The sequence below is a fragment of the Daphnia pulicaria genome, chromosome 1 (genome assembly GCF_021234035.1).
Source record: "Daphnia pulicaria isolate SC F1-1A chromosome 1, SC_F0-13Bv2, whole genome shotgun sequence".
Taxonomy (NCBI): domain Eukaryota; kingdom Metazoa; phylum Arthropoda; class Branchiopoda; order Diplostraca; family Daphniidae; genus Daphnia; species Daphnia pulicaria.
Window position 1 is genome coordinate 1,277,223 of NC_060913.1, and position 10,330 is coordinate 1,287,552.

At 41.1% G+C, this 10,330-nt stretch overlaps 1 protein-coding gene across 3 annotated transcripts; it reads right to left on the bottom strand.

Moving 5' to 3' along the window:
- Positions 1-276: 276 nt before the first annotated feature.
- On the bottom strand, positions 277-9,569 carry LOC124342517 (vascular endothelial growth factor receptor kdr-like). 3 transcript variants are annotated; one of them, XM_046795484.1, is made up of 23 exons: positions 8,871-9,569; positions 8,382-8,509; positions 8,097-8,301; positions 7,777-7,916; positions 6,803-6,956; positions 5,994-6,148; positions 5,728-5,914; positions 5,342-5,647; positions 5,084-5,271; positions 4,818-5,007; positions 4,567-4,743; positions 4,350-4,502; positions 4,158-4,279; positions 3,832-4,089; positions 3,623-3,773; positions 3,326-3,550; positions 3,102-3,252; positions 2,903-3,018; positions 2,612-2,832; positions 2,375-2,497; positions 2,121-2,250; positions 1,353-1,725; positions 277-1,291 (listed from the first exon to the last, which is right to left on the bottom strand). In XM_046795484.1, the coding sequence occupies exons 1-23, from the start codon at positions 8,950-8,952 to the stop codon at positions 805-807; spliced, it is 4,422 nt and encodes a 1,473-aa protein (XP_046651440.1). In that variant the 5' UTR covers positions 8,953-9,569; the 3' UTR covers positions 277-804. The 3 variants fall into 3 exon arrangements, with proteins under 3 accessions (XP_046651440.1, XP_046651434.1, XP_046651446.1); XM_046795478.1 differs by lacking the exon at positions 6,803-6,956 and adding an exon at positions 7,352-7,523; XM_046795490.1 differs by lacking the exons at positions 8,097-8,301; positions 8,382-8,509; positions 8,871-9,569 and adding an exon at positions 7,352-7,523.
- Positions 9,570-10,330: the final 761 nt, after the last annotated feature.

The following is a 10,330-nucleotide window of genomic DNA, read 5'->3' on the forward strand; positions in this document are numbered from 1 at the left end:
TAATATGTACGCTGGGGCCTCGGTCCTTTTAATAAACTCCATATACCGTCTATACGTACGGCCGCCGCCCGGCTACAACTCTAATGTTTTGAAAGCGTAAAAATGCCGCTTGTCAGCATGGAGTATATGGACTCGGCGCGTATATATATATTCCACCATGTAATGGGAGAGAGAAATAGATTGCCCTAATTATATACTGACTGGTGTAGTATATAGGGGAAAAAATGTTGAAGACCCGCGGAATTATTTCTGATAGTCATATCATCTATTAGTGTGTACGTGTGTGTGTGTGTGTATTAATTAAAACGTGGGATTTTCTCATGTAAATAACACCGTAAGCTTATTTTAGAAATTTCAAATAATACATTGGATGTAATTTTTAAAAAAGACATTTGGTCAATTAAAGTACTTTTTTGGGCAAAATACACATAATTACGAAATATTAGAAATTTAATGAAAGTATTGCACACCAAAGCACACACGGATGATGTAAAAAAAAGAGACAAGGAATCAAAGGTACGTTTCGGCAATTGGCTGGCAACGATAATACAATGATATAATATATGTAAAAAATGGTTTTTATTAGTTTTTTTTTAGTTTTTTGGCTTTGGCCACAAAGTGAAATGCATTGCGTGAAAAGGGAACACGTCCCGTGTTTTTTTACTACGTCAAGTCAAGGTGATACGAATCGTGAGACAACGACGACAACGACGCCAAATAAAAAAATTACAAGTTCAACAGACATTTGAACAAATAAAAAGCGATAAGCTGTCGGCTGCGTAGATTACGCAAGAGAGAGAGATATCAAACGATCCTGGCGTTGTTTTTAGGGTTGGCGTAATGCGGTTCATCGTCCTCATTCCGGGTAGGCGGTGGCTGTTGGCTAATGTTCATGTACAATTGATTGCCAATGACCTGCGAAGTGGCGGGTGGTGGCTTCTTGGGGGATAGCGGAAGATCGTCCAGGTCGGAACACTTGATCACAGGTGGGTTCTGGTAGTTGGGATTGGAGAAGCCGTTGACGTTGTTGACGGGGGGACTCGTTTGATGGTTGGAATGACTAGGCGACAATCGATTCAACATCGGGTACATTTCTACGCTGTTGGGTGACTCTTCGTTGATCTTGCGCAATTTGGCCGGGAATTTGAATTCGTAATTGCTGGAATCCGACTGATTGTCACTTTTGGGCGAAACTGGCGCGTTGTTGGTCATAAAAAGGTAGTCCTCGCCTGATGGAATCGTTCGTGCAGGCGAACCGATGCTAGTCATGGCCAAATAATCCGACGATAGCCTGTAAGTTCAAAAATGATAATCGAAATTTCAGAATTAAATTTTTTAAATTTTGGTTTAACCCGCTAATGTCATCCGCCATAATGTCCTGAGACGGGATATTGGCATAAGTCGGTCTCAGCGGCATGGGTGAAGCTCCGCTGCCGATATTGACGTAATTGACCGGACACATCATGCTCAAATAATCGGTTTGCGACTGCTTGGCATTGTTGGACTCGACATAGGCGTCGTTCAAATCGATGTAGTGACGGCGAACGGAAACGTCCAGTTGCTCGCCCAGGGCTTCCGACAGCGTCAAGAAATCCGGCCGTTTGGTGGGGTCGTGCTCCCAGCAATCTTTCATGAACTGGTGAATCTTGTTGGGCGAATATTTCGGCTTGTCCATCCGATAGCCTTCCTGCAGCCGGATGAAAAATTGCTCATCTGCTTCCATTCCTTTGAAAAATGGTAAAAAAGTATAAAAAATTATCGGCACAGGAAATATACATAAATGTTATCGTTGCAAAATTCCTTATTTTTTGTCTTATCATTTAAAATAAACTTGTTGGAACCATACTAATTGGGCCTACGTCAACACAGCTGCAAAGAGAAGCCAAAAAAAGAAGGAGGAGGATTGTCTAAGGGGGAGAGAAAAAGGGGCGGTATATTCCCCATCTTGGGATTACTTGGCACAATTGCTGTTGGACTATACACTCGAAAGATTCAAACAAACTGGATTTTCTTTTTGGTCAACAAAGAAAAATCAAGGGTCAGTTATTTTTCAAAAAAAGAAGAAATCAGAGAGATTGTGAGAAACCAAGTGAGATTTACCAATTCACAAATGAACTTACCCGGATAAGGAGTTTTTCCAAGTGAGAAAAGCTCCCACAGGACGATGCCGAATGACCACACGTCCGACTGAGTCGAAAACACCCGATCGACGATCGATTCAATAGCCATCCACTTGACTGGCAAGGGTCCCTTTGAACAATCAAAATTGACCAACAATAGATTAGAGAGAGTTTGATGTATACTACAGAGTGAGCCAAGCCGCCGTCAAACATTCTATATGACTCAAAAGGCGGCCCTTTTTCCAATGTATTACCTCTCCCTTTTTCTTGTAATTGCCAGAGCGATAGACTTCGCGCGCTAGACCGAAATCGGCTATTTTCACGATATTATTGTCAGCCAGGAGGACATTACGTGCTGCCAAGTCACCGTGAAGAATCTACAAAGAGCCAAAAAATGTCGACCACACGTTATTATAGACTGTGTATCGAATAGCCATTTATTGTGTGACGCAATTGTGGGTCTAACTGGGCGATCTATTCTTTTTAAATACCTTTCGACGGGCCAGATAGTCCATACCGCGGGCGATTTGAAAAGCCCAGCAGAGGAGGTCTCGAGTGCATAAAGGCTGTTCCGGCAAATCGCGGTAATCGCCACGGTAATTCGACCTCCAAGGTGGATAAGGATGGTTGCCGGATGCGTTGGAAGGAATTGAAGTCAATGTGGGGTGTCCGTTGCTGTCCACTCCTTCAACCAAATCCGATTGTCTGCCTCCTAATAAATGGCGACCAAATTTCTTCATGCCCATCAAGTCGACCAGAAATAATGAAACGAATAAATTTACCAGTTGGCGACATTGACAGGAAACTCATTTCAGTGGCGACAGTTGGTGACCCGCTGTTGTAGTCATTGCTGTCCGATTGCGATCGCATTGGACTCCGCGGCACTTGGTAGCCTCTCCTGTTAACCAAAAAATAATTCAATTTAATTCCATTTCATTTGGCCTGTGCGCCGCACTTGGCTGGAATGAATTGAAAACATACTGCGCTTCAGCGTCGACGAGCAGATCTGCTCCGATGGATGGATTGATGTAACCCCTAGCATCCACTTGATTGATGAAATTACTTCGGTTGCGTATCAGGTAATTCTGAATATTACCGTAGCGACAATATTCGACAATCACCAGTAATTCGCCTGTGTATATACCGCGGAAATTAAGTTACGTCATAAAGAAATCAACCGTGGTGTTGTAACTATTATTTTATACCTTTGGTCACGCTTTTCGTGCAAGCTCCAAGGACGTTGACCACGTTCAAATGGGAACCCATATGAATCATAATTTTCAATTCTGACATCAAGGCTTTTAATCCAATCATGTTGCCATGAGAGCGGACCATTTTGACGGCCACCGTTGTCACCGTATCCATTCCGTCAATTCCGGCAGCTTCCCCTTTAACCACTCTACCAAAGGCCCCCGCTCCCAATTGTTTGCCTTGAAAAATGTCGATTCGTTTAATTAATCATCGTCACGAAGCAGTTGGCAATTTAAACGGGGAAAACTCACCCAACTTGAGGCGATCGCGCGGGAATTCCCATCGTTTGTCGTAAGGCAACAACTCGGTTTGTTCGTCGATGGGCAGATCTGGATTGATGCTGTCTGGATTCCCTTTGTCAAAGATGTCCAGTTGATTCGCCCGGAAGAATTCTTTGCGTTTCTAATAAAAAGCGGAACTTGATGAAATTCAAGTTTCAGGTTTATAAAGTTCAAATTACTTTGTCCTGGTGGATTCTCCTGGCCAAAACGACGATCAACACCAATACGATCGCAATGACAACGGCTATTGCGACATAGATTCCGGCGTGAATGGGTTTTTCACGAACTTCCACTAACATCGTGCGTTCATCTTCGCCTTTGATGCTCTTAAAACGGCAGGTATACGAGCCAGCATGGCTTATATTGGCGTATCGAATGTACAGTGATGAACCAGACGTCGTTTCTGACACTCCTTCCGTTATAACAGTTCCGTAGTCCTGTTATGCAAACGAAAAGATTTACATGTAAAAATAAAACATAAGAATACTTGTATAGCTGTCATCACCTTAATCCATTCAGCTTTTGGGATCGGTAGGCCCTCAGCATAGCAAAAAAGATATAATTCGGTAAACTGATCGATTGATACTTCCGAATTAGAAGCGTTGTGGATACGCGGAGATTGGCCAGCTAAAGGAATTACGTAATTGAATTTTACAAATCACATTTGATTTTTCTAAAAGTGAAATGATATACTTACATATAATTTGAAAAGCAATTGAAGTGTTGAACGAATCGTTCTCCAATGAAGTGGTTTGACAACTGTACGTTCCAGTGGCGGCTTTCGATATGTTCTGCCACATTAGCGCCTCGACGTAAGAGTATTTGTTCAACTTATTTGATAGTTCACCACCTAAGTAAAAGTTCAACATTTTATAGACACAGGCCTATCAAACCTAATTAAGCAAAAGTATTACCTGGGGGTTTCTGGGAATTATTAATTACGGACGTTTTCCCACTAGAATCTGTCCACGACCAGGAAATCTGCTGCTTGAATTTCTGCAATAAAACGCCGCACGTCAAATTGAATTTCTCGCCGGCTACTGGGTTATTCGGGTGGGATTTGATAAATTCCGTTCCGTTCGGATTGTCACCTGTTGATCATTTTTTGCACAAAGTTAATAAAACATTATCGCTTCCAAATCGGTTAATAAAAAAAAAATCTTACTCGATAAATCGCTGACAAATATTTGGACATAAGTCCCCTTCTCTTCTGGGCTTCCTGTGCTTCCCAGGCTATTGCGCGCAAAACATCGGTATTGACCTGCCACCCGAGCTCGTCCTACTACAGCCACCTTTTTCGTCTGAAAGTCAACCTTCGTGACTTTTACGTTTTCTTCGTTCACCGAATTTTTATCCTAACACAAACATAGAATTGAATTAATTTAACTGTTTTATACGAATACTTTTAGAATATAGGTTTATTTTTATTACTGATCCAGAGGTTTGATTTAATGAAAGGGGTTTCCAATTTTCCGAGCACGGCCTTTGGGGGAGACATTCCCGAAAGAAAAGTTCGATCGTAGCCTCTGGGTAAGCTGTAATCTGGCAGCCCAAATAGAACCGCTCATTTAAGTGGATCGATTTTTGTGAATCGGAGTGAGCCTTCACCATTGGTTTGTCTGTATATCAAACGACACACGCATTTTAATGATAAATACAACAACTTACAACTCCCTTGGAAATAATTACCTTTGACACGAAGGGTAAAGTTACGCGTATCTTCCACCCTGTTTGTGCGCACGGTAAGCAAATATTGACCGCTATCAGCCAGTCCAATCTCCTTAATCTCTAAAACTGTTCTCTTCAATTCGTCTTTGATAACGTATTTCGAACTTGTGTTTCGAATGATGTTTTCGCGGCTGCCTTTTGACCAGGTGATTTGCGGCTTGGGATAGGCTTCGTAAAATACGACCCATTTGATGGTCTGATTGGCCGGCTGTTCCAAATTCGACTGGAGTCCAAAATCGGAGATGTTAACGTACGACACGTCCTCACCTGCTCGAATTTAATCATAAAATTTAGACACAAGTGTACATATGTACAAAGAACTTTGAATTAAAATAAACAAAACTTGCCGTGAATTTTGATGAAAACCTTGGTCAATTCAAATTTACCGGTGTGGTCGATAGTTTGACACTCGTAATAACCTTCATCCTCTTCGGTAGCGTTGGCGACATTCAGCACTTGATGGGCGATTTGTTGCTCCATTCCTCCTACAATGCCCTTGTTAACGGACAGTTTGCCGGTACGAATGCGATGGCCCTGATAAATCAATTTGATCAAATGGTAAATTAATTCAACAAATAATGAACGTGTCGCCTGTCTATTAGTTTTCACTTACGTCAATTCCATCACGATGCGGTACGAACCATTTAAGGTCGATGGTTACTCCGGGATCGTAAGAAGCCGAGCAATTGAGTTGGAAATTATCATGAAGAGCAATTTTGCTGGCAAATGCATCGTTGATGTGCGGTTTTGGAGCTCCAGCTGTTGCAGCTGTGATAAGAACAAAAAAATAACGTTTACAATTCTGATAAAACGACAAAATCAATTGAAATTCGGAAAAATATTACACGTTCTATTAAGAGGTGAAGATCAATTGGTAATAAGTCTAGTAAAGAAAAAGCAATCCCATTCTATGATTTCCAAACCCAACCGTCTCCCCTTTAAACTTTTGGAAAAACCGAATTGACCGTATTACTTAGTCATTGTTTGCTTTTGGTTTTGATTTTCTCTTTATATACGATGCCTTTGGAATATAAGCTTTTGAAAAAAACGAGTGTCTAAATATAAACGCCATAGAATGGCTTTAACAATATGTCTTCAATGAACGGCGTCATGGATTACGAAAATGTCACGGGATTCTATACCCAACTATATACAGAAAATAAGTTGACAAAGAAGAATCTAAAGAAAGTTGAGACTCATCCTTGGGCATTTATAAATACCGTTAGGCACATCATACTTCTACATACTATAGGGCTATACAGGATTGGCTACACTGAAATCTACTAAGGTGTGTTGTCTAATTTACTTGTTTTGATTTGCTGCGTCATGCGATTAGTAAAGCTCTAAAGAATAAAAGCGCAGCTTTGAAATGTCTATGAGAGCAAAGCAGGTTTTTTTTCTTTTTGGCGCACTTGAACTTACGCTGAACTATTAGGAAGTAGGAGACTGTTTGGTTCTTATTGTTGTTGGTCCTAGCCAGGCATTCGTAGTAGCCGTGATCGTGCACCAACGAAGGGTTATTGATGGTAAAGCCCTCGTGTGGGTCGTAGGACCATTGGCTGTCTTCCAGCTCGACCTGTAACACATCACCCCACACATCCCACACACACATGTAATATAGAATTCCTCTTCCGGGTTCGTATTGACGAATACATAATCAAATTCTCAACTCATATAGCAGTGTAACATAAATATCTCTAATTAGTACTACCCATGAACAGTTAAAATATTTTAAAAAATGTTTAGAACGATCAAGCCTTATCGGTGAACGTTAGTCTGCTGCTTAAATCTTGCAATCTATTTATCACCATGCATCCGTTCCAAACTATTAAATTATGAAAGCCCCTTCAAAAAGCCGAGAAGCAACAAGCGTGAAATAAGCCAATCACCAAGGTGTGATTACACACACATAGAGAGAGATAGATAGATAGATATAAATGAAAAATATAAATAATGAATTGAGCAACATACGTTGAACCGATACAACGTAAGTAATCGTTTCATGCGAGGGAAAACTGGCTCCGTTTCGCCTGTACACAGCTGTGCATTGATACATGCCGGACATATCCACCGCCACCTCACTGACGATGAATCCTTCGTGCGGATTGTAGGACCATAAATCAGGATCTGTCTGTGGGTTAATCTGTTGGGAAACGATGAACGGTGACATAGTCAAGACTTACAACAGAACAATCTACGTATAAACATGTATAACAAGACAAGCAAACAGCCCCAAGACTATGCGATGAATGATACAAGCCATCACTACGACCACTACTAAATGGACCAAAGCATCTAACCCGACTTTCAGCCAATCATTATTAAAGCGCGGATGAAAATAACCCCCTTCTTTTTCTACAGCATATTCGATAGATATTACTAAACTGAATTGTTACCTCCAATCCATTGGGATCAAAAAGTGTTAGTTCCACCTTGGGACTGGTAGGTTTGCACGGAATAACTTCCCGGCTGGACTGGTGGGCTACAACGGTGACAATTCCCTCATCTCCAACGTTAACAATCAAAAATGTTTCATCTGTCCAAGAACAAAAGTTGTTAATAAACTCATAATCAACATGTAAGGGCAAGATTAACCTCAAGACCTAAATCATCTTTTACAATTCATTTCATTGTTATTTAGTTATTATTACTATTTTACTTGGCCATGCAGCCAAGCTATACATACAAGCAACAACATAGATAACGAATAGCCTACCTTCAACGTAAACGTAAGTTTTTACCGCCAGTAGCGGATCATCTATGTTGGCATTTCCTTTGTAATGACAGATGTAATATCCCGTATTCAAGATTGATGCGCTTTTGATTTCTAACGAAGAGCGATATTCATAACCATCCGTTGCTGGGGAGATAATTTCTTCGGTGACATTAGTTCCGTCATGGGAACTCGTTTCCAAATGAGGCTAAAAAATACATATCAATTTCAGTTATAACACTACATATCTACAGTAGGGTCTAAACAAGATTCAAATCGAGTAATCACCGATAAGACTGGTAATTTCCATTCTACAGGCCTGGGAGCTTCGCACGTCAGTCGAAAAGTGCCGCCACTTTGATAGATCTGTTCATCACCAGGCGGGAGCAGTCGAGGAGCCGGAAACTCTGACACGACTGAAAATGATGGAAAAATCAGTTGGTAACATCAAGTTCATCATTGGAGAATAAACCGATCGAAAAGATTAAAACAGTTAAAACAAGAGTTCTAATTTCCGTCCAAGATATATTAAATAATTTAGACAACAGACAAACAATCTGCGCATATGTATATTGTTGCTAGATCAGTTGCACACAGTCGTCTTATCAGTGCTAGAAGACGCCTCAGGTTTTATCGGTGCAAGTTTAGTGGTGTGGTAGTCCCACATCCCGTCGACACATTGATATCAAATCCCAACAGGCAGCCAACCGCCCTGATGTTGAAACAACATCCAACGAATAATATGTACAACCAAATCTCGTAATAGCATATACGTACCTAAGCCGGCCAAGGCAAGAACGGCTACCAGAATTGAATGACGAAAGTTTCGTTGAACAAACATTTCACCGTCATGCGACATGAGATTCTCACTACTTATTTGCAGGGTCACGTTCGCCGTTGGTCCAAAACAGTGGCACCAAAGCGAAACGCCGATTTTAAAAGTTTTTTTTTTCTTTAAGCAACTCGCACGTCAATTGATGGTCATGTCACTATAACGCAAAAGAGAAAATGAAAATTTCTCTTTTGCTTAAGGGCAGTTTTGTTTTCCCCAAAAAACACTCGGCTCTGGCTCTCCCTTTTCCCTCTGGTTCTATGTGGAAGGTGAGCACGGCTTTGACGTCATCGCCTCATGTCGAAATGCACGGAAACAAATCTGACACTATACAGCACCGCAGACTCAATAACAATGGTTGATGTGACACAATTCGACACACCCTTTTAGTCACCAAACATCACGATCGCTCAGGTCGTTTTGATTCAACTGCGCACAGTCCCCGCACACCACAACAACGTAGAATTTGTTTTTAACAAGTCGAACTCGAATCGCTGATAAGGACGCAAGAGTTTTAAGGTCACAACCGCCGAAAAACAAGTTTTTAAAAAATGATACAGTTCGTGAAAAAACGGCGCAAACGCGGAATAGTTCACACTAGAAAATCTCACGAGTCTCAAACTGCTGCTGCTGCTGCCTGTTGATTCCAGCTTCACAGTGTATACACAAACATGTAGGTTAGGAAAAGTAAAGGCCCGGTTGTATATATTATTGGTGAGAAGCCCGTAGGGATAGGGCGGAGTGGGCGAGGCCAGCACAGTATATTTGTGTGGTCGAGAGAAAACCTCGGAATTCGTTTATTTATTTATCGCTAGATGACTCGAAAGTTGGAAAATTTATCAGCTTTATTTTTTTCGTATGAAAATTGGTTTGTTGAGAAAACCACTTTTCTCGCTTTCACAATAACGTATCGTCACTCTTGTTGCCAGGCGGTAATCAATTTCGAATCATTAACGGACGCTCCTACCGTGGATAGAAAAGTACAGTTGACTTAAGTACATAGAATGTTATGTTGCTGTGAATAGGATGTTGCTGTTTTCATAGGCCTTTCGTGTACTCGTAATTGTAGGGCATCTGGGTGCAGCGGCTAGCAACCAACTCTAAAACTGACAGAACGACCTAATAGTTCTTTGGAAAATTTTAAATAAACGTTAACTGAAGGCACAATAGTAACTCGTATTAAATTGTGCTGTGTCACTAGATAAACGGAGTAAACTGAGCACACAAATCACTTTCTAACTTGTGCGCTTTTCTCGTAAAACCCTGACCGGCCACTACTATTTGACAAGCTCAATCCTAAGTAGGCTGACAATTTTGAAAAAAAGGGCGGTCGTGGCGAAGGATTAGAGAGCAAACTGACCCTCAGTTTTAGTTGATTTTATCTTGACATTTAGACAATAGACAA

What these genes read in the sequence shown, in the direction of transcription:
- LOC124342517 (XM_046795478.1), bottom strand. Translation starts at nt 8,952, where the DNA reads ATGTCGCATGACGGTGAAATGTTTGTTCAACGAAACTTTCGTCATTCA. An exon ending in ATTTGTCAGCGATTTATCGA is followed by an intron (nt 4,744 to 4,817) that starts GTAAGATTTTTT and finishes AATGATCAACAG; the next exon opens with GTGACAATCCGAACGGAACG. An exon ending in AATTGCTTTTCAAATTATAT is followed by an intron (nt 4,280 to 4,349) that starts GTAAGTATATCA and finishes TAATTCCTTTAG; the next exon opens with CTGGCCAATCTCCGCGTATC.